Genomic DNA, 22,316 nt, shown 5'->3' with positions numbered 1-22,316 from the left:
AGGAGACGATGAGTCTGGAAGTGACCACCATTCGACTTTGTCTATGATTCTACAAGTGCCAATGCTTCTCCACCACCGTCCCCCTCAAAATTGGCCGTGGCCCGACAGACATGGCTCGGGACAAGATCTGAGTTTCCGCTCCGGCGGGCATCCAAGAATCGCGGGCCGGGATGTGGGTGCGCAATTCGGCCCCACACGACCGGCGGACTTTGGAGCTCAGCTTAATATCGCCCAGTCCAAGATCATGCCTAACACTGCCAATATCACCATTTGACCGTCGCACATTTGGATTCCAGCATATCTCTCGTCTTGTGTCCAGAACCATGCTTGCCAGCCTCATCGCCACCACTCTTCTGCTTTGCGTCGCGTTAGTTGCCCGGCGGATCTGGTTTCACCCACTTTCGTCCATACCCGGTCCCTGGATCGCCAGATTTTCCGACCTTTTGGACTACTACGCCATATACAAGGGTGCCCGAACATTCCGGCAACATGATCTGCTGTTGCGATACGGAAGTCCCGTGCGCGCCGGGACAGATCACCTCATCTTCTCGGACATTCAGTCTTGGACCGACATCTACGGACCCAGCTCGACTCCGTGCCTGAAAGATCCCAAGGTATACTCTGGTTTCAGCGTGCTCGGCAACGCCAATGTCTTGAGTGCCACGGATCGTGCGGTGCATGGCCGTCTCCGCCGGCTGTTGGCTCATAGCTTTTCCTTGCGCGGGCTGTCGGACTTGGAATCCATCGTTGCGACAAAGGTGCAACAATTCGTGGACTGCACCATGGTTGGCAATCATGGCAAACCCGTCGAAATCCTGTCCAAGACCTATGAGCTGTACCTCGATATCGTGAGTCGGCTAAGTTTTGGCCAGTCGTTTGACTGCTTGAGCGGAGCGAACCCAACAGCTCGGGGGGATGTCGCCGTCTATTTCAGCGTGGTCCCCCTGGTGGCATTTTTGCCCTTCATGCGCCACGTTCCTTTGCGCGGAGTTCAAGACGGCCTGGCAGGCCTAAATCGGCTGATAGATTTCAGCGCCAAGCACGTCGATGCCTACCTCGAGAGGGCCGACTCTAAATCCGACGGCCAAGCCGAACGGTCTCTTCTTCAGAATCTGGCGGAAGCAGTTGATCCGGAAACAGGCTCGAAGTTGACGCGAGACGACCTGGTCGAACACAGTATTCTCTTCCTTGCCGCAGGCTCGGGCACGACGGCTGCGACCTTGACGTTTCTGCTATGGGAATGCGGAAGAAATGAAGTATGTAGGAATCGGCTTGCTGAAGAAATCAGAAGTGCATTCCCCGACCCGGGTGTGATGCCAACGTATGCGGTAGCTTCTGGGCTGGTAAGCCCACAACACAACGGCCCCCGTAGGTCGAAGTCTTTGCTGACAGTCCCCAGATATACCTCAAGTGCGTTGTCGCCGAAACCTTGCGACTCTGGGGGCCTCTGAACGCGTCTGGCCCACGTGTCTCTCCTGGGAAGATGGTGAGCGGCCGATGGGTTCCGAAAGGTACCATCGTCGAGACGTGCGCTTACACAACGGCGCGAGATGCCAAAATCTTTCCAAATCCACTTAATTTCGACCCTTCGCGCTGGGAGGCGCCGACTCCAGAAATGAAGAAGATGTCCCGTCCCTTCAGCTACGGCCCCCGGAATTGTATTGGGCAGCATTTGGCTGAGATGGCGTTGGCATTGACCGTATCCCGGCTCTATCAGCTCTACGATGTCGTTCCCACTCCCGATATGACGCCTGCATACATGCAGCAGGAGGATAAGGGTGTTCTGGAACCTAAACATCCTAAGTTTTATGTAACGCCGTTCGCGGTGAAGTAAGAAAAGCAATGAATGAAAATAGTTTCCCCTCTCTACTCCTTATAGAAGCGCTAGGAACGAGCTCAAATGGCGAAAAATACCTTATCCCAAGAATGGTCGTTCTGGGCTTCCCTTGGTCCATTGCTTATCAAGACACTTGTGCCATCGTTCTCTCGTGGAATGTTTATATGCTAGATAAGTCAGCTCTATAACAGAAGATCGTCCCGAAAACCTAACACTCGGTTGAGGTTGAGAAATGCGATGAAGCCGCTCTCTGATTTCCGCTGGCTGCAAGAGTGGCCCACAAAACCGATGAGGTACCTGGTATGTGCTAGCTCTGGCCGTCTCCGCGCCTCTCCACCACCCCGGATTGAAGGTTCACCCAGATTATCGATCTAATATCAGCTGCGGGTAAGTCCACCTCGGGTGACCGCATCTAGAAGCAATCCGACACGACATATATCCTCCTAAGGCGGCACTGAAGGACACCGTGCGTCTCCATCTGGTATCTTCTCAATCAGTTACGCCTTTCTGTTGCCTCGGAATCCAAGGGTTCACCGCCAGCCATCCCATAATGGTAGAAAACGAGGCCACACAAAAGGTGGAGAGCGCCGAACATGTAGCTTATGTCCACCCAGACCGAAGCTCAGTACTCGAAAACGATGCCCGCCCCCGACTCCACGGCAAGACTTTGCTCATTGTGCTGGTGTGTCACTATCCTATTCTGGTGGCGACGTGAGGCTGACTGACCCATGAAGGCCATGTGCATCATTCAATTTGCGTTGCTGATCCAACTCGTCTCGGCAGGCGTGGTAAGAGCTCCAGATGATCATATACCAAGGCCTAAGGCTGATATCCTCCCAAAGTACCCTGCTGACGTCGCTGCCGTGGTCGGAGGCGCTGACATATCATCCTGGATGTTTACCGCCCTGACGATCACCTTCGTCGTGCTTGCACCGCCTATCAGCCAGGCGGCCGACTACTGGGGCCGACGTTGGCCCTTGATCATCCTCTGCCTCTTCGGATTCGTGGGGACTTTGGTTGCCTCGCGCGCCACTTCAGTACGTGGGCACGGATGGAGAAAACCTGTAGGAAGCGGCGATCCTTCTGACAACTTCCAGATGCAAATGACAATTGCGGGAGAAGTCCTTGTAGGTGTGTGTTTTGCCTCGACGGTAAGTCTGGGAAGATCACTGGGAGGAGAGGAATTTATCTGACCACTGGGACATGACTAGCCTCTGACTCTGGCGGTGGTATCCGAGGTGTTGCCCCATCGACTCCGGCTCGCCGGTCAAGCGGCGATAGGCATTGTATGTTCCCTGGTTCCCACGAAAAGGCTCGCTTAAGGTTGCTCTCGGACGCTGACAATATTCAGGCAAACAACCTCGGTGCTATTTTTGCACTGCTGCTTGGGGCATCTCTTATAAAATCCCACGGGCCAGACGGATTTAGAATTGTGAGTTGAAGCGGACGTTGAAAAATTTTTGGACCTCGCAATCGTACTGACATCGGGTTCGCCAGTTGTTCTACATAAACGTACGTGGCAACAACTTTGGCTGTGTTCATCCCAGCCCTGTTGACGGTTTTCTCAGGCTGGTTTGTTTGTCTTCTCGGCTCTGGTGACGCTTTGGTTGTATCGACCTCCGCCGAGAGAACTCCAGGTATCATTGACCACACGGGAGAAACTTTTCAAGGTCAGGAGTTCAGTCCTCCCCCCCAAGGCTGGCCCTAATTTAGCGTCCAGCTCGACTGGACCGGCTATGCTCTCGTGCTTGTTGGTGCGGTCTGTTTCGTGATGGGTTTATCGTGGGCTGAAAATCCATGTGAGGCAAAATCTTTATCCCCGAGTTCATTTATCACTAACCTCCCCGCTAGATTCGTGGCGAGATAAACACGTACTGGTGTCTTTTGTGGTTGGTTGTGCCTTCCTCATCGCGCTCGGGCTATATTCGTGGAAAGTCAAGAAGGATGGATTGATCCATCACGGCCTCTTCTCGTAAGACCTTCTCCAGCATCGCCCGTCGCCATTGACCACCGGCCATTCCCCTGTTGTAGACTGACGATCTGAGCAGGCGGGACCGCAATTGCGCCTTGGGCTTCGCAGGCGTCTTCTGTGAAGGAATGAGTGAGTTCTTCTCGTCGGCGACCCTTTAAGATCATGTGTACTGATTACTCGAAACAGTCTTCGGAGTATGTGTCGGACGGGCGCCCAGCCCAAGAGCCGGCGTTGAAGTCGCTGACTGTTGCCAGATCGCCAACGTCTTTTCACCGTTGCAGCAGGCGGCCGTGTACGGCTCGGGAACATGGAGGGTTTCCATGGTGTAAGTTCTTCCCACTTTGCCTATGATGCATCTGAGGCTGACGAGCGTGGCAGCTACACTACCGCAGTACTGGTCTCGTGCGCCGCAGCAGTACCAGCCGCTTATATCTCGTATCGATTCAAAAACCTTCGACTCCTGGCAATTGCAGGATTCATCTCGTTTCTCCTCTTCTGCATCACCATAGCCACGTCGACCGTGTCAGGAGAGGCGGCGTTTTGGGGCTATCAAGCCTTCTTGGGCTGCGGCCTCACGCTGTCTTTATCGGCCCTGGTATCTGCGGCACAGCTCAGCGCGCCGCCCGAGTTGATGTTTGTGTGCAACGTCCTCTAGTCAGGGTGGTTTTGGCTAACTTGGAACTGCTGTAGATCTATCACCAGCGGATTGATCTCTGCCATCCGCTCTCTGGGAGTGACTCTCGCGGTTGCCATAGGTAAGCTTCATATACTTTTGCATGGGGTAAGCGTCGCATCGTCGGAGCCTACGGCTGACCCACCAACACATCAGGCGTCGCAATCTATCATGGAAGGATCACCAGTCTCTTGCCCGCGAAGGTGATCGCCGTCGCGGTTGGAAACGGCCTTCCAGAATCATCGCTGCAAGAGTTTCTCGCGGATTTGACCGCCGGCAACGCCACCGGTCTGGCCAGCGTGCCGGGTGTCAGTCCTACCATCATAGCGGCGTCGGTATTGGCGCTCAAGCGCGCTTATCTGGACTCATTCCATGCCGTTTGGTACGCAGCGATCCCCTTCGCAGCTGTGGGTGTGATCAGTAAGTCAAGTCTTCCATCGGTCGATGGTATCGTCGGTCCATGCACACCAGGTTTGGATAATGCAGGCTGACAAGTTCTTCAAAGTCTCTTTCTTCACCATCAACCCAACACAAGATCTGAACAACAAGATCGATGCCCCTGTCGAGACTGAGGATGAACTCTATACTTGACGAATGCGTGGGCGTGGGTACCGAAGGCTGACATGCAAAGCCTGATTGGATGCGGTCTTTTCTCATGCTGGAGCCTCTATGCTGGCCGATCATAGATCCCAGGATGCGTTGACACGATGGCACAGAGTGATAGTCATCATCCAGTCAATGGCATTTGTCCAACGTTGACCCGACCACCGTGACGCTCATTCTTCAGTAGCTTTGTTGTTCCTTGTAGACTGACAGAGCGAGATATGTACACGGTTGACAAGGAGATCGAATGAGCTACACGTATATTATACAAGTTAACTTCTTCGCGCACGGCGGTCGACACCTCCTGTAGATAGATCCGCATCACCCGGCGAGTCCGTGGCGCGAGATTTTGGAAAATCCCTGCACGAGTCGAGACACTTCGCTTGTGGTCCAGGGCTGAGTTTGAGCGCCCCAATTGGCCTTGAGGATATCGTTGGCGAGATCGGATACCGAGGCTGGCTCAACAAGTGGCACAAAGGAGCTTGATAAGCCCGTGACGCCTGGTTGTCCCCTCGACATCCTGACGAATTTGGTCACGGCCGGGCTTTCATCTTCATCCAGGACAACTGGTGAGACGCTGCTGGGGTCGAGGTCGGGATGCCGAATGCGTCGCAGCAGTCCCCACACCCACATGGTTTCGGTGGCGTGATAGAGGGCAATGACAGACATGTCGGTCAGGGTACCTGGCCGAAGGCTGCGGGCGAAGCGGAAGATCTGGCCTGCATGCCAGATGGCGTGGCGGGCTTGTTGACTGTCGGACCACCACTGTACATAGGGCTCTGCAGCCTGGGCATCTTCCATGGTACTGCGGCCCGAGTATGCCGAGATCTCGTAGTAGGCAGCATTGAGATGCAGAAGTATCAGCTCTTGCAGGAGCACTATCTGCGGGCGCCGGCTGTCGATGTCAGACATCTCCATTCGCAATCGGTCGAGGAGCGAGACCAGCTCTGTGTGTCGAGATTTCAGCACAAAGTCGTTCCAACCTTGGACGTTGCGATGAAGGGCTTCCATCTGGCGATACTCGTAGACGAGCGCCCAATAGCCGGCCAGGATGGCCGCTCCCGCGGCCGTGGTGTCTACGATGGTTTGGTCGGCGCTGAGCAGCTGGGGCTCGCGCAAAAGCCACTTGACAGGTTGCGGCTGCTGGAGCCTCAAATTGTTGTCGTCCGTCAAGATGCGGTGCCATTCGTCGGCGGTGGCAGCCTCCCATAGTCGGCTGACCGTGGGGAGCGGTGTCGTGATGTCCGAGTAGGCGAACAAAGGGCTGATCTTTCGGGCCAAGGACACTCCGGCGTCGAGGAGCATGGCAAAATAGACCAGTCTCTTCCGAGATTCTTGCTCGGCCCACTTGAACCATTTTTGTTGGAGCGAGAGGCCTTCGAGGGCGAGGAATGCTTCGGGAGGCTGATAGTTGCCTGCCTGACACATCTTTCCCCGGCGCAGAATCGTCGCTCCCAGCATGGAGCTGCTTTCGGCGGCCTCGATTTTTGCACTGATGCCGCTCCAAAATCCCAGATACAACTGGATGTAATATGCCTGCGCCATCCCAAGATCTCGCACCGAAGCGTGTTCATCTTCGAGCTATACTCGTCAGCGTCAGTGAGATGCATCAAAAGTGGATGAGAAGAGAGGCATACCCGATGGTTGACAGCCAGTCGGACCAGTTCTTGCAAGCCATATCCAAACTTTCGCAGGTTGGCGGACGGAAGACAGACCGCGCCGTATGCCATCAGCGCACCGAGCAGTTCAGGCCTCTGCTGGTTGAGATCGAAAGAGGCTATGTGGATGAAGGGGATCATCTGATGTTCTTGCAAATGTAACAAGGCGTGGTTGATTATGCCTTTGATGACGTCGACTGATTCGAAAGTCGAGCTCAGCCGCTCCCAAATGGATCGCGACGTCCTTGCGTATATCATGGCCAAGAGCCGGTCTCTGGTGCTGACGGTCAGGTCCTCCTTTCGCAGCATCTGCTTACTGTTGAGTAGGGTAGACGAAACTTCCAACCTTGCGGTGGATGGCAACTCGAGGCTCTCCGTTTCGAGGCTGTTATCCCCAGGTTGCGGATTCCATCCTTTCCGGACGTGAGAGCCTCGATATGCTTCTGTGCCCATTCCCATCACCGGCGATTCCACGGTCATAGAGTCCGATGATTTGTACCCAATGGACAGCCCAGCAGGCGTCGTGACGAGATCGGGGAAGAAAGGGAAGTCAAGATCGCCCATGACGGGGTCGGCATCATCCTGTATGAAGTCGCCGAAGCTTGGAAGGTCAAACGTGCAGCCTATAACGGTCTGAAAAGGTCCGTCAGCAGCCGAGCTCAACGTCTCTGTGTGTGTCATGTGGGCACGGAACTCGCTTGGGACTGCATGAAGGTTGGCGGTGTCAGCAGCCGCGAGGGGTTGCGCAAAGTCGTCCTCTTGGACCGGGGTGTCGTGATGTCTTGATACTTCTGGCCAGCTCGCCTCAGGAGTCTGGCCCGGTCTTGCGAGCAGCAACGAGTCGTGGTCCATCGGGGCCTCCTCAGAGTCCATTGGCACGTCATGTTGGGAAGGCTCCGGACTCTGGTCGTAGTCACAGGAGATGCCTCTCTCCGTGCACCTCCGACAGGGCTTGCTATCGGTGCACTTGAGCTTCTTCATGGCACAGGCACGGCAGGCTTGGCGGACCCGTGGACCATACCGTCCCAAATCTGCCAACCGGTCCGCATTCTGTTGGAACGTCTTCGAGGTGTGGCCTTGGTTATGATGACCTTGCGCATGGCGTTTCAACAAGTCCTGTCGCGCAAACGCTTTGGTGCAGACAACACACACGAAAGGTCGCTGTTTTGTATGCGTTCGAACATGGCGGATGAGGTGGTCAGGACGACTGTACTGCTCTTTGCATATAGCACATTGATACGCGCTGGTTCCCGGAGGGGGAGGGGTCATCATGGCGATGAGCTGCTTTGATCGAGGGTGGCTAGAGAAAAGAGAAACAAGCTCTGGCGGTGTCTAAGTTAACTGGAAGCCTCCCATTGTCTTGGCCTAAAGGCTTCCCCACAGCGCCCACGCTGAAAAAAACCCCGGCGCCCCCGCAAGACTCAATTCAGTTCTTTGATCCACGTCCTTAAGCCGTCTCGACCTGCAACGGACGCTTGGTAATCCCTGCAACTGCGAGCAGCACGGCGGTGCAAGTCATCTCGCTCCGTCATCAGAGTCTACAGGCGAAGGCAGCGCCAGGCACAGGGGCCTTAAGAAAAGTGGTTCGGAGATCCGACAGCTTGGGCTACGGTATGCTGATACGATGTCTTAGGGTTGACAGAAAGATGCTGCTTGGGAAAATGGTCACTGAGATTCAGCACGACACTCACCTCCTACCTCCTACCTGCTACCTCCAACCTCCGACCTCCTGAGTCCTACCTCCTACCTCCCTGTGGAGTCGGCGACCGGCAGCGCGCTGGGCACGCTCTCGGCCCCTCACTTCGGGACACTGGGCCACTTCCCGATCGCGCTCTCGCTCCAGCGCGACAGCAGTCAAAGAGAGTCTAGGATCTTAGTCAGGTCTCGATCAATTCATCTCGAGGGCGGCAGCGGTCTGAACTATTCAATCGTCCTCCACCATGGCACCAAGTGACATGCAAATCACAAGCGTCGAGCCTCTCCATGTTGGGCAGTTTATGTTTGTTCGTATCACCACTGACCAACATGTCACGGGATACGGGGAGGCCGGCATTTGGGGCCATATCACGACCGCTGCAACGGCCATCGTCAGGTTCGCAGAGTATCTGCTTGGGAAGAAAGCGTTTGAAATCGAGCACCACTGGAATGTCATGCACCGTTTCAGCTACTTTCAAGGCCTGGCTATCAACGCCGCCATCTCAGCCATTGACATTGCCCTCTGGGACATCAAAGGGAAAGCGCTCGGCGTGCCGGTCTATGAGCTGCTGGGTGGGAGATGCCGTTCCAAGGCCCGAGTGTATGGCCACATTTACGAGAAGACGATTGAGAAGGTCTTGGCCGAATGCCAACGCAAGATGGACCACGGCTTCACGGCGTTTGGCCACATCAACCCTTTCCTCGATGAGGGCACTGACAACGTGTACTTCAAGACGCATATCAAGAAGATGAAGGATGCTGAGGAGAACGTGAGACGGATGCGAGAGGTGGTGGGAAACAAGGTTGACCTGCTCATTGAACTCCATCGCCGCCTGACCCCGGCCGAAGCCATCACCTTCTGCAACAACATCCAAGACACCTATCCCATGTTCGTCGAGGACCCCATTCGGCCCGAAAGCGCCGATGCGATGGCGCGCGTGGCCGACCGACTGGCTGTTCCCATTGCGACCGGTGAGCGCTTCTGCACTCTCTACGAGTTCCAGAGCCACTTGTCGCGCAATGCGTTGGAATTCGCGCGCGTCGACGTCGCGGTTTGCGGCGGGATCACAGGAGCCATGAAGGTGGCAGCCATTGCCGAGGCGCACAACGTCCAGATTGTGCCTCACAACCCTCTGTCGCCCATAGGTCTCGCAGCCTGTCTGCAGGTTGCGGCCAGCGTGCCCAATTTCGCGATCCAGGAATATGCCACGGGCTTCGAGGCTGGCGTCTTCACGTCCACAATGCAGCACCTCGGCAGTGACATTGTCGACTACTGCCCTCCGGTCGAGGAAGGATTCGTGACCATTCCTACCCGGCCAGGGCTGGGAGTCAATCTGCGAGAGGACGCGTCCCAGATAAGGCCTCCTCTCACTCAACCCATCAAGATGCGACCACACAAAGACGGGTTCATTGTCGATCAGTAGCTATATACAATTCTAGATACTCTCGCTTCAATACACACCAAAAAAAAGCAATCTCACACATCCTTCCCTCTCTGTAGCGCCTTGTCCAGTCCAGTCAAAAGCACGTGCAGCGTAGCCAGGCGGGGAATGTCGACGCTTTTCTCTTCAGCTATGCGGACAACCTCGCCCACAACGGCCTGGACTTCCATAGGCCTGCCCTCCAGAGCGTCTGCCATCATGCTCGGCTGGACGCCCGGCGACGTCCGCGACAGCGTTCTTCCCAGTTGGGCCTGGACCAGCGCAGGTGTCACAACGTGCCCGTAGCCTGCCCTCGCCGCAACGCACGCAATCTCCTGCATGACGCCCTGGAACAGCGCAAGTCCCGATCCTGGGATTTCGACGAGCTCGCGATCGCGGCACCGGGACAAGGCACAGATGGGGTTCACCGTGCCGTTGGCCACTATCTTGGCCCATCTTTCGGTCTGGATGTCGTCGTGGACCCGGGCCGTGGCTTGTCCGCGGCGGATGAGCTCAGCGAATGTCTTCAGCTGGGCTGAGGCGGGAGCGGACGGGTATAGGCCGAGGTGAAGGACCTCGACCTCCGAGTGCACGAACACCCCTGGAGAAATCTGTGTCGTTGGTACGTAGGCGACACCGGAAATAACTGTCGTCTCCGGAAATGCCTTGTGAAACGCCTCTTCGACTCCGAGGCCGTTCTGGATGAGAACGATCGCGGTCCGTTGGGGCGTGAGAGCCGGCCTCATCTGCTCGATCACCGTCGCGGTGACAGAGGCGGTCGCCTTGGTGCAGACAACCACATAGTCAAACGGCTCGTTCGGGTGCGCGGCGACGGCTTCGACCACTCTTTGGACGACTCTGGGTTTGGAATATAGGTCTCCCAGGACTGACGATGACACCTTCAAGCCGTTGGCCTTGATAGCGGCATAGTTGGACCTGCATACACAGGTGATTCGAGTCGGAGATGCCGTGGCAAGAATGCAAGCGTACACTGAACCCACGCAGCCAGTGCCCAACACGAGTATGTTCGCCATTCGTAAAGCTCTGTGCAAAATCCAATTATCAGGCGTAGGCGTCCTGTGAAAACATCTTGTACAGTCATGGCCCATCTCAGACACGACAAGAGGGTCTGACTCTGATGATCCTGAGGCATATCCACTCGTCGTCGGCGTTCGCCACAGACTGCCCGCACACCCGATACCATGCAGGGACAGGGGGTCGGATGTGCAGGACTGTCGAGCTGCATCTTCGAGTGAGAGGCACTGGCCACACGGGCACAAAGTCCAAGTGCATGTCACCGCAGTTCATGTTTTGGATCCATGTGTACGGTTGGATTTTCCGTGGCACAAGACATCCCTACCAAAAACCGACCGCCTTGGCTGATCATTCCGTTTCAGCATGTGCCTAGTGAAATAAGAGATTGGGGGGAAAGCATTCGTAAAAATGGATAGTTGAACGTGCTGGATGATAGCATCAATGTTGACGAGGACTTAGCACAACATAAAACGTGACCACTGTAATCCAATGCATGAAGCAAAACGCAATCTCCCAACAGTAAACTTCACGGCCGCCATCTCCAGAGCCGATTGATTATGACCACTGAGCCACCGGCCGCTACCAAGAGGAGTGGTACGAAGTAGAAGATGACGCCAACCACCAAGCTCTGCGAAAAGAAATTCGCACTTCCTTCTCTGGGCTGTCCCGTAGGCTTGAGCGGCTCCAGAGCGGACGAATACCGTGCTTCCCAGACTGTAGAGGTCTCCTGCTTCATTTCTTCCAGACCCAAATCTGCTTCTTTCGGACGAAGGTACTGCGGACTCGCAGATTCAATCATAGCACGGGTGTAGAGGAAGTCTGGGGAGACTGGATATCCTGCCGGCGCGGCTGGCCAAGCTGTATGTATACTCGTTAGACATGCGCAGAGCTACTCCATTGGGCAAGGGGATCCACGACCCACTCACCTAGTATCTGTGTTGGAATGTAGTTGACAAAGCTGACTCGAGTCCGGACGAACTGGGTCAAATACTTGGCTGCCGACGGATCTGCAAAGACGTATAACGCAAGTAAAGCCTTTTGACCGCCGGCGTTGACGGCGTCGATAGCATCTTCGTGGCTGCTACTTGCCAGAAACGCAATTGATCTCGCCGGGCGAGAATCCCACAAGCTCGAGCTAAAGAAGCAGAGTCAGCATCGGTGCACATGAACATTGACCTAAAGACAGGCATACCGGTCAGAGAGCTTGATGAGGCGGAAAGCAGGGGATTCGAAGACAACCTTGCCCTCTTGTTGGCCCTTCTCCTTCTCTGCGTCGCTTGGGCGGTTGATCGGAGTGGAGTCTGTGCCGTTGAGAGACGGCGTAGACACCTCGTCAGCATATTTGCAGACCAGGTCTAGAAATCTGGTCTCCGAAAACTCATTGACGAGGATATATCCTGGGGCGTAGGCTCCCTTGCCCGCAAAGGCGACTCTCGACTTGACAATCTCCTGTGCAGCGAAGTCGAGATCGGCTGTCCGATCTACGATTGCCACAGTGGCGGCCCCAATTTCACTACCGATGAGCCTTCCCACCCCTGCAGTCGATACAAGCCCAGTCTGGTCAACGACCAGGCAGCACGAGAGAAGATCAGCGGGGCCCCGATGGTGGAGAGTGACGAAAGCGGTCTTGTCGAGTGCTTCGCGAAAGACACTCTGCACAAGGTTTCCGGCGTCCCCCAGGTCTCCAGGCAGCTAACACTGTAAGCAAGATTCCCTGGCACAAATGGATGCGCAATGCCGCATACCTCGACAATAACGCTTGAACCAGCGGCTATACAGACGTATAAAATGCTCATGATATTGTAGAAGAGAAGGCGTCGCTCCGGAACCACATATGTCAATTCCTCGGGCACTTGTCGACCGGCGTGGTCTTGACCATTTTTGATGCGATATTCGTCGGCGAGCTCTGTCTTTAGGTCCAGCGCATCATAAACTTCCCGTAATCTGCTCAAACTGAGGATCGTGAGAAGTCGAGTTTCGGGTCGAGATAGATGGTCGGTTTTCTGCACGCCGGTTTCGATGTCGGCCACATGACCGGTGATCCATGCGTGCAATGAACGCAATTGCCTCTGTCTATATCTCAAATCTCGTGTACGCCCATCTTGAATAGTGCTGAGGACAAGGTCGACTGTTTCGGCACTAACATCCACTTATCCACTGGACTGTCGCATTGGGCCAACCTAGGCCAGAGCACATACCTTCTAGATGACATCGTGAGAGGCTCACAATGATGGGTCGCGAGACCTATTTTTGACGGTCAAGGACCTCAGACGGCTGTCTGGAGGCGGACACGACACGTCGAGAATTGTTGTACGTATGGGATGTCGCCTGGCTGACGAGAATCTTGGCCATACCCATGGCGCATCAGTCTTGCATACTCACCGGGCCGAAGCCACTCCACTTGTCGGCAGCCCAGTTGCATACTGCTCGTGACGGCGGGGCCGACCATGTAATCGCATGCTCGTTTCCCGGCCATTCACTCATCGAAAGTAGTCTCTTCCATAGGAAAAGGGTAACCGCCGTCACAAAATGTCTGCGAGTACCACGACAACCACGAATACAACGGAGCAGATCCTCGCGAGGACAGCGAGACTAGTGGGAGAGACGAGCTTTATCGAACCCAGCCATGCCTCACCATCTGTGACTTCGGGATCTCCCAGCGATCACACACGTGCCAACAATCCCGCCTGGTGGCCGACAGACCATCGTCGGATTCCCAACTACCGCCAGGTTCGATATCACCCCGAATGGCATGAGCTGTCGGGGAACAGTTTGGTCGCAGATGTATTTATTCTGGTGCTCTTTAAAGGATGTGGCTATCTCGCAGTAAGTACCGGTGATCTGGGTGTGAAGTCTCTGTGCTGATCTCAAGCTTAGATGGCCGAACGCATCTTGAGGAGACTAGGATTTGAAAACAACTTTTTCACAAGTCGCATTGCTGGGGAATGGTAGAATGGTTTCGTTGGGTCTGTGTCATACTGTTGAACTGTAGGAGGTTGGAGTCCAGCCCCAGTCTCAGACCAACTCAGAACTAAGGTCAACTGGCCTATATAGACGAGGAATGCCCAGATCCTCTTCAGAATAGACAAGGAACCTCTCTCATTTCCTGACAGACGTTTTGTTTTGAGTACGTCTCAAACAAAGGCTCCGTCCAGTAGTGAACCATTTTGTTCAGAGTCCAAGTTCGTTGGGCTGGCTACAGCCATGGTGCATCCCACTCAGCCCTTCGGCTGCTCCCCGAACCGGAAATGCTGTCATCCGAGAGCAGATATAGGGCGGATCTCTACACTTGGACTCCTAGCCTAGTACCTTTCGATCCTCTCCACGATCGATTTCCCCGTCATCCTGCGCCGCTTTCCCAAAACAACTCTCCAACAACTGGCATCATGCCTGAGTCGCGCAGACCTCCTCCCGTCCTACTTTTGTCACATGGAACCACCATGCTCACAGGCGAGCAATCCCATGTCCGTGACTACTGGAGATACCACGGGGACAAGGCGCTGGAGTACCCGGTCAGAGGGATTATCATGATGGTGAGCGCAATTGCAGAATGAAGCTGTTAGAAGCAATGGCCAATGCCATGACTACTTAGGGGGCGCACTGGGACGTCCGCGGACGCAAGGTGCATGTGGCAGCCAACCCAAATCCCAAACCTGAACCCATTGGTCTGGTCAAAAAGTCTGAATGGATTCATCATAAGCCGAATCCAGATGTGCAGACAGCGCACCGGTGTGTGAAACTGCTCCGGGATGCCGGGTTCGACGCCGTGGCAGACACCGAGTTCAACTGGTTGATCGACACCTTCCCGATGCTGATACGCATGTTTCCGGGAGGCATGCCGCCAGTCACCATCATATCCCTCAATTCCTTCTTCGAGCCATACTTCCACCTGGAAATTGGGCGGGTGTTGCGGCCTCTGCGGAGGGAAGGGTACTTGTTCATTGGATCCGGCGGCGGCGTGCACAATCTCTACCGAACGGAGTGGAAGTACAACGCGAAATGGAGAGACAATTTTGCGCAGGATCTTCCCCCTGACGCAACCCATCTGGAATTTAGGCAAGCCCTGGAGGATGTTCTGTGCAAGAATGGTGGTGGGCCAGCGCTGAAACGGGGAGTGGTCCGTCTCATGAAGCATCCCAATTACCGGGATGCGCACGGGACTGACGATCACTACATGGCAACTTGTTTCGTGGCCGGCGTGGTCGGCGAAGAGGAAGACAGGGACGACCAGGTAGTCTTGGGAGCAGAGGTGTGGGAACTGGTAAGCTACTCCTCAATCCTCCTGCCGGGTCATGCTTCTCGTTCGCAATTGACAATGAAACGACAGAGAAATCAAGCCGAAACGCAGTTCTGTGCGGGTGATTGGGATGTGAATAGAGTGTCCGAGTCAATTTAGGAAGTCTGTGGCCATCCTCGATTCGACTGAGAGTATTGGGAGCGCCCCGCTGTGTAGTCTCTGGAATACTCGGTCCAGCAGATGGTCCTTGCGGTCCTGGCGGTCCTGGCTCTCAGGCCGAACAAAGCTTTTGCGTAATCCATCACCCCTTCTCCCTGGAGAGAGGGAAGGGGGGGTTTTCGGGCCGAGAACGACCATGGCCTCCATATGTTTCGGCTCCCAGGAGATAGAAATACCCTAAGGCACGTAAACTCACAATTTCCCCACTGTTGGTGTAGCATATATAGCTCGGCTCTTTCCAATCCCTTTTCCGCCCGTGAGGATACATCGAAATTCGCTCCAGGCTACTTTTTGCGCAAACATGACTTCAAAAGAAGTCGCCTCGGCCGTTGAGATTACCGGCGGGCTTCCGCCACCTCTCAGATACATCACGACGCACCGGCCGGATGGCAAGTCGGTTTTCTCGAACGAGATTCCGGCCGCCGTGCCCGCTCAACCCATCAGACCCGACGTGGATTTCTTCTTGGCATACACGAGCTCAAACTTTCCCGTGCAGCTCGGTGCTGAAGGCGACATTCAGAACTATCGCACCTTTCTGGAAGGGGCGAAGCCCGGGCTCATCATCAAAGGGGGTACCGTCTTGCGGATATGCGACTATGCCCCCGGCGGACCGCCGGCCATTATGCACAGGACAATGAGTCTGGACTATGGTATCGTCCTTGCAGGAGAGGTGGAGTGCTTGCTTGACTCGGGCGAAAAGAGACATCTCAAGACTGGAGATATAGTCATTCAACGACAGACAAACCATGCCTGGGTGAATGCGAGCAAGGACAAATGGGCGAGAATGATTTTCATCCTCCAGGAGGCCGAACCCCTGACCATCGGCTCGTCCACTCTAGCTGAGGACTACGGCGAAATTGAGGGGGTCAAGCCCAGCAGCTGAGCATGCTTACTCCTGAACAGTTTCCTAGCAGCGTGTGCATGGCAGATGGCACCTAAATAGAAGATCTTACAAACCAAGGCTTATGTGAACAGAAATCAAGCTGGATAGGTCTGATCGCTGGATCCTGGTCGAGTCTACAAAGTGCCCACTATTCGGCCGAGATGGCATCCCCACTGTCTATCGTAAAGCTGTGTGACGAGAAGTGACACCCGACTCCCTTCCTCCCAGATTGGTCTCGTTCGTCTCAATTGCCGAGCAGGACCGTCCCCTGTCGTCCAGGCTCGCGAAAGAGGCGCACGGCATCAGCCACAGCCGACAGAGGGAACTCTCCGGCCACCTGGAAAAACTGGCGATGATCTCTCACCATCTGGATGAGGTAGGATATATCGGCCGCCCTGGTCTCGTAGGACAACTGCGTCCAGTGGACCATGCCGATACCACAGATCTTTTTGGCAGTCATACACAAGTGGACGTGATCGACCGGAAGTGGCTCGCCCGTCAGCGAGCCGTAGCTGATCAAGGTGCCCGCTGGGGATAAGAGATCCAGCATAGCCTCGCCAATATGGCCACCAACGGCATCAAGGCCCACAAAGATCTTCCGGCCTCCAGCAGCCTCGCGGACGTCTTCCTGCCAGTGTTCGCGGTCGTAGGCAATCACCACGATTCCGGTTGCCTTTTGTAGCGCAGCTGCCGACGACGAAGAACGAACTAGCCCGATGGGCGTGAAGCCCTGTGCTTTGAGGACTGCGGCGGCTAGACGGGCCACCGTCGAGCCCGCCACCGACAGCAGGACGACACCCGCATCCAAGCTGATCCCATTCAGATCTTCCACAACTGCCTCAACCGCGCCGATCCGGAGCACGCCAGCCTGGGGACTGGACGCGATCTGTGCCACGAGGCGCGTGAGCATCATGGCCGCGATCGGGTTGATGAACAACTGGGCGGCGATGTCGTCCTCCAAGTCTGGGGGAACCAGCGCCACGAAGTCAGCCGATACCACAATCTCCTCCTGCCAGCTGCCCACAGCAAAGAACGCCACCCTATCCCCGACGTGCAGCCCTCGGGCACCATCGACCCCGGCACCAATCTTTTGTATGACGCCGACGCCCTCGCAGCCAGCGGTGACACCGGCGGCAGGGATTTTTCGCTTGATTGGATCGTGGCCTCCTTTGACCAGAAGAAGATCCCCGTTGTGGATGGGCCTTTTCGTGACCATGATGAGAACCTCCCCAAGACCGGGCGCTGCTGGTTCTGGGATGTCTTCAAGTCTCAGTACATCTACCGGATTCCCATATTCGTGGAAGACAATCTTGTGCGGCATACTGAAATCCCTCTCGAAAATGTGGCGTTACTTTTGCGGGTGACCAAGATTTTTCGTCTTCAGTCATACCAATGAGTTTTAACACTCTCCAATGGGCAGTCGATTGGGTTGTCTCGTCTCCAGCTTGTGGAAGTCGTGTTCGAGAGCGGCACCCCCATGTCCAACCATCACAAGGTTCTCGCACGTGGGGCCGAAGCCGATGCATGACATGCAACAAACCATATTTTCTCCCGAACTCACGGTCGGCTCTGACTTTGCCTGGGTCGGCAGATTGGGTAGCCCACTGGAACTTTGTGTGGCCCCTATAGCATATCTGCGTCCTGGTACAGTTCGCATGACTTTCTGTGGCCGTGCTGTGTAGACACAATCATTGCGATCAACCGGCCTCTTAAGATGAACGGGTCCGAGCAGGCCTTCCCTTCCTCGCCAGACAGCGTTACGGCTTCGAGACGACTCCGAAATGGTCGTGACAAGGACGTATACTACAAACCGTTCCCTCCGAATCACTTTGCGCCCAAAACTGGGCATCAGACTCTGAACATTGGTGTTATCGGAGCCGGGGTAGCTGGACTGACGGCCGCGGTTGCTCTGGTGCAATCGGGTCACAATGTAGAGGCAAGATCTTCTAAAAGCCATTACAAAGAACGGGATGATCCAACGGGTTCCAGATCTTTGAACGGTCCAAGTTCGCCAACGAAATCGGAGCGGCCATACACATGTGCCCGAACGCAACAAGAATTCTGTCTTTCTACGAATTTGATTTTCAAGCCGGACTTGCAACTCCGCTTCAACGAGTGATATACCCCTGTTTCCGAGTCTTGACCCATCTAATATCGTCCTAGGTTTCTTTGCTGGACGCCCACAGCCTTGAGGTCTTGCGACGCGTCGATATACCAGACACCAGGGAGCTTTACGGCGCCCCTTGGTATCTATTTCACCGCGTCGACTTACACCAACAGCTGAACAAGCTTGCCACCGAGCCACGACTCCATACCAAAGCCGTTGCCAAGCTCAATTTGGCAACTGAAGTCGCGGATATCGACCTCGACGGCACAATAACCTTGGTACGTGGTGACCGCGTGAAAAAGGATCTGATCATAGTGGCAGACGGTGTTCGTGTAAGTGACTTTTCTAAACGTACTTTGAAACGAGGCATCTGGATAGAGGCTTATCTCACACCTGCACAATGCAGAGCAGCTTCACAGCCAAGGTGGTAGGCGACGATGTCCTCTCGCGAGCCACTCCTACCGGGACCGCAGTCTATCGATTCTTGATCCCGACGGCCAGGCTCCTGGAAGACCCACAGACACAACCCTTGTTTCAAAACGAGAGTTTTTGTGGTAGTATCGCACGGCTGAAACACTCCAGGCTGGTGTGGTATCCATGTCGCCAGTATGACCATCCCCGGAGAATATAGCATGACATCGTACAGACCATTTAGCTGACTGACAACTCGATGCAGGGGCGCCTTGCAGAATTTTGGGCTCTTTGTTCCAGACGAGATTGACGGATTCGAAAACGAAGGTGAATACATGCATGGCGTTAATGGACTACTCTTACGGGCGGCTACTTACCTTCGGACCTTTTGTAGTTTGGAATATCCCGGCATCGAGGGAGAAGTTCATGGAAAGCTGCCGCGGATTGCACCCAGACTTGCAAGCGGTGTGTTCGTAAGTGCCCAAAGTCTCCACCGCTCCATCCACGGCCAGCGCAGAAAGCTCTGACAGGGAAATGTCACAGAAAAGCGGAAGGCCTCAAATTGTTCCGCCTGTGCACGCGAAAAATGCCCATCCCGACGTTGACAAAAGGCAATGTTGTCCTCATCGGTGACGCTGCGCATCCGATGCTTCCTCGTAAGCCAAACCCCTTCTCCTCCTCCTCCTTCTTGGGCACATCGGCTGCCCTATGTCCCATGCTCTGCATTCTCTGAAAAAAAAAAAAAAAAAAAAATTTCTGATTTGCGACTTTATCCCTTTAGACCAGGCTCAAGGAGGTGCGATGGCCGTGGAAGATGGAGCTGCTCTAGGCGTGCTATTCTCCGATCTAATGTCTCGAGATGCGGTGCAGGACCGACTGGACATGTTCCAACGCTTGCGTCTGGACCGAGTCAGTGCCATCCAGATCTTGTCGAGCGTTGGACAGGATGAGATCCACAAAGTCATCGATTCAGCTAGGCCATATGTTGAGGATCCGATCCCGAGTAAGTCGCTCCTCTCGCCGCTTCACATATCGTCAGTTTTTCTCAAGTCGTTGTCCCTCCACCCAGAAGCTGGCTGCATGCGGCGTGACCAGCCCAATGCTGACCGTCTCTACAGCCACTCCAGATGGCCTGAACGAGTACAACTTCACTCCGAATGTGATGCGCGATGCCCTGGAGCTGTTACACCCTGGCAGCAAGGCGCGCCAGTGAACCCCCCATATTGTTGGTGGCCATCCGTGCGGCAGCACCTGGAGAGGCAGAACTAGGAAACCTGGTGCAATACTGCCAATAAACAGGCCGCTCATCTCTCTTTGCTCATCAAAGCTCCAAAAGTGCCGGGGAGGCATTACTTTCCTTCCGCATTTGCTACTATTTTCCCCATTATCGTACCATGAACATGATGAAGTTGGGTCGATGTATGATGATATTTATTCCCGACTATTGCATCTAGGATCCAAAGAAAAACGCGGCTTGAGAGAACAGTGTATTGGACATTGCATGCCATGGTCTATCCGATAGAACTGTCTGATCCTCTGAGCCAGTATTCTCGCGTTACGCTGCCGGTATAATTGGCAAGCTTATCCAGTTGAGGTAGCTGGGGCTGAAATGGATGTGGTTCAACCCGGCAAGCTTCTCTGCAGACCTAGACACCCATCAAAGTCAGCCACTGTCCCGGAGGAGTAAGGCGGGGGGGAAAGAGTGGGGCGGAAATCCAGGCTCGGAGCTGCATACTCACCGCTCAGGCGTATCGTGGCCAAACAAACCGCTGCCCTGGGTATCACCGCTCGCGACCTCGAACACAAAGCGGTCATCTTTCTCGGCGACGACAGAGGTGACCCAAACCTCAACGTCCACAGGATAGATCTCTCCGGGGATGACGGGCAGGACATCGGACGAGAAATAGTCGCGGTGAGGCAGCCAAGGACGGTGTCGCGGATGCTCTGGGTTCACTTTCCTCAGGCTCATCCTCTGCCAGCCCTTACACAGCGGCACTGGCTCTCCCGTGATTCCGGTGTAGTAAACCTCGGTCCCATCGGCAGCAAAGTGGCGAAGCGTCAGGAAGAGGTCGATGTCGGTGGGGATGGTTCCCCCGGGAAGAGGAGTGACCGAGACATTGAGGTGGGCAACAATGTACCCAGTGACCTCGGTCTCTGCTTGTAGTCGATCGGTGCTGAAGTTCACCGCTTGGGGACTGTCCAAGTTCCCGAGCGCCCGATAAGATACTCTGTCATAGTGCACCGTCGGTTCCACCTGGTCCAAGCGGCTATCTGGCGTCAGATAGAACTTTGTGTACCGAGTCCGGGCCAGCGGCCATTCATGTTCGAAGCGCCGTTCGAAGGCCTTTTCTGCGGAGGGGTTGTTGTACCCGACGTTCCCTCTGCGCAACACCAAGTCGACAGGCGGCCGTGTCCCGTCTGTCCAGCCGTCGCGATCGTCATCCTTGCAAAAGGCGTCCAGAAAGCTCTTTTGGACTTCGACGTGTTCATCGTCGTAGAAGGGCAGGTCGTGGCGTCCGGTGATGAAACGGATGAACTTGTGTCGGGAGCTCGCCAGGCGGAATCCCTCGTAGTTCCCGCGGAAATGGATCATGATACTTCCCAGATTGGCAAAGGACAGAATCGGGACCTCGATGTCTTCCAGACTGTAGTCGCGCGACGCGTAGTACATGTCGTCGCGGTAAAAGTGTTTCGCGTTGTCGACAACCTGGTCGTGACGATTCCGAGCCAGTTCTTCTGCGGACAGGTCGCCCTCCAGTGAATCGGGACCCCAGTTCCGCTGCGCCTTGCCTGGCAATCCATATTGATTGGAGAGCACCGAATTGTTGAACCAACGCGACAGGAAGCCTGTCAGGATCCCACCGTGACGACAACGATCACGGTAGTAGTCGGCCATTCCGTCCGTGGGGCAGATGGCGACCAACCCTTTGGGGCGCCGCGCGGCTACCCTCCACTGGCTGCCAGCGAAGTAGCTGATGCCTGTCAATGCGACCTTGGAGTTGGACCAGGGCTGCTCGGCAGCCCACTCGATCACATCAGCAAAGGCGTCCGATGTCCTCTGGGACATGGTGTCCAGGATGCCGGGAGACTGGCCTAGCCCGACCTCGTCCGCTCGGAGAACGGCGTAGCCATGGGCGGTCCAGAACCCTGGGTCTGGAGTTTCAAACGATGTGTGCGCAGACTTGTGTTTGGAATTAAGCTCGGCAAATGACGCTGGATGGAACCTGTAACTATTGTTAAATGACACTCAAGTCTCTAGGCATTCACTCGGGCTAGAGGGCAGAGAAGCCACTCACATTTTCAAATGGATGTCTTTGCCGTAAGGCCCGTAAGTCACGAGAACGGGCACCTTCTGGGGCGTTTTTGGCCGGTAGATGTTGCACCGGACCAATCCTTCGAAGCTCTTAAGCTTGATAGTCACATTCTCTTCAAAGATGTACGGGAAGGAAGTGTAATCCGCCTTATAGAGGTCGTCTCTGATCTTGTTTGGCATTCTTGCGATCCAGTATGGAGTGCTGAGGACATGAACACTCGATGAAGTCCGGGGGTCAGAGGCTGAACTTCA

General features: G+C 55.0%; 6 protein-coding genes across 6 annotated transcripts; 4 read left to right on the top strand and 2 right to left on the bottom strand.

Moving 5' to 3' along the window:
• Positions 1–5,406: 5,406 nt before the first annotated feature.
• PV07_10374 (uncharacterized protein) lies at positions 5,407–8,015 on the bottom strand (the record flags this gene model as incomplete). The annotated part of the gene is made up of 2 exons (XM_016397697.1): positions 5,407–6,666; positions 6,723–8,015. 2 exons carry the CDS (start codon positions 8,013–8,015, stop codon positions 5,407–5,409), a joined length of 2,553 nt encoding a protein of 850 aa, XP_016244888.1.
• Positions 8,016–8,683: 668 nt separating this feature from the next.
• On the top strand, positions 8,684–9,862 carry PV07_10373 (uncharacterized protein; the record flags this gene model as incomplete). The annotated part of the gene is made up of 1 exon (XM_016397696.1): positions 8,684–9,862. The coding sequence occupies one exon, from the start codon at positions 8,684–8,686 to the stop codon at positions 9,860–9,862; it is 1,179 nt and encodes a 392-aa protein (XP_016244887.1).
• A 3,561-nt stretch (positions 9,863–13,423) lies between these two features.
• PV07_10372 (uncharacterized protein) lies at positions 13,424–13,846 on the top strand (the record flags this gene model as incomplete). Its single annotated transcript, XM_016397695.1, has 2 exons — positions 13,424–13,720; positions 13,772–13,846. 2 exons carry the CDS (start codon positions 13,424–13,426, stop codon positions 13,844–13,846), a joined length of 372 nt encoding a protein of 123 aa, XP_016244886.1.
• Positions 13,847–14,280: 434 nt separating this feature from the next.
• Positions 14,281–15,290, top strand: PV07_10371 (uncharacterized protein; the record flags this gene model as incomplete). Its single annotated transcript, XM_016397694.1, has 3 exons — positions 14,281–14,427; positions 14,487–15,155; positions 15,222–15,290. The coding sequence occupies 3 exons, from the start codon at positions 14,281–14,283 to the stop codon at positions 15,288–15,290; spliced, it is 885 nt and encodes a 294-aa protein (XP_016244885.1).
• Positions 15,291–17,762: 2,472 nt separating this feature from the next.
• PV07_10370 (uncharacterized protein) lies at positions 17,763–19,964 on the top strand (the record flags this gene model as incomplete). The annotated part of the gene is made up of 10 exons (XM_016397693.1): positions 17,763–17,847; positions 17,916–18,163; positions 18,223–18,348; positions 18,397–18,672; positions 18,747–18,946; positions 19,017–19,078; positions 19,146–19,224; positions 19,295–19,407; positions 19,533–19,754; positions 19,870–19,964. The coding sequence occupies 10 exons, from the start codon at positions 17,763–17,765 to the stop codon at positions 19,962–19,964; spliced, it is 1,506 nt and encodes a 501-aa protein (XP_016244884.1).
• A 342-nt stretch (positions 19,965–20,306) lies between these two features.
• Positions 20,307–22,244, bottom strand: PV07_10369 (uncharacterized protein; the record flags this gene model as incomplete). The annotated part of the gene is made up of 3 exons (XM_016397692.1): positions 20,307–20,397; positions 20,491–21,975; positions 22,048–22,244. The coding sequence occupies 3 exons, from the start codon at positions 22,242–22,244 to the stop codon at positions 20,307–20,309; spliced, it is 1,773 nt and encodes a 590-aa protein (XP_016244883.1).
• Positions 22,245–22,316: the final 72 nt, after the last annotated feature.

This window comes from Cladophialophora immunda, assembly GCF_000835495.1.
Source record: "Cladophialophora immunda strain CBS 83496 unplaced genomic scaffold supercont1.6, whole genome shotgun sequence".
NCBI classification, from domain to species: Eukaryota; Fungi; Ascomycota; class Eurotiomycetes; order Chaetothyriales; family Herpotrichiellaceae; genus Cladophialophora; species Cladophialophora immunda.
This window is presented reverse-complemented; position numbering and strand designations above follow the sequence as displayed.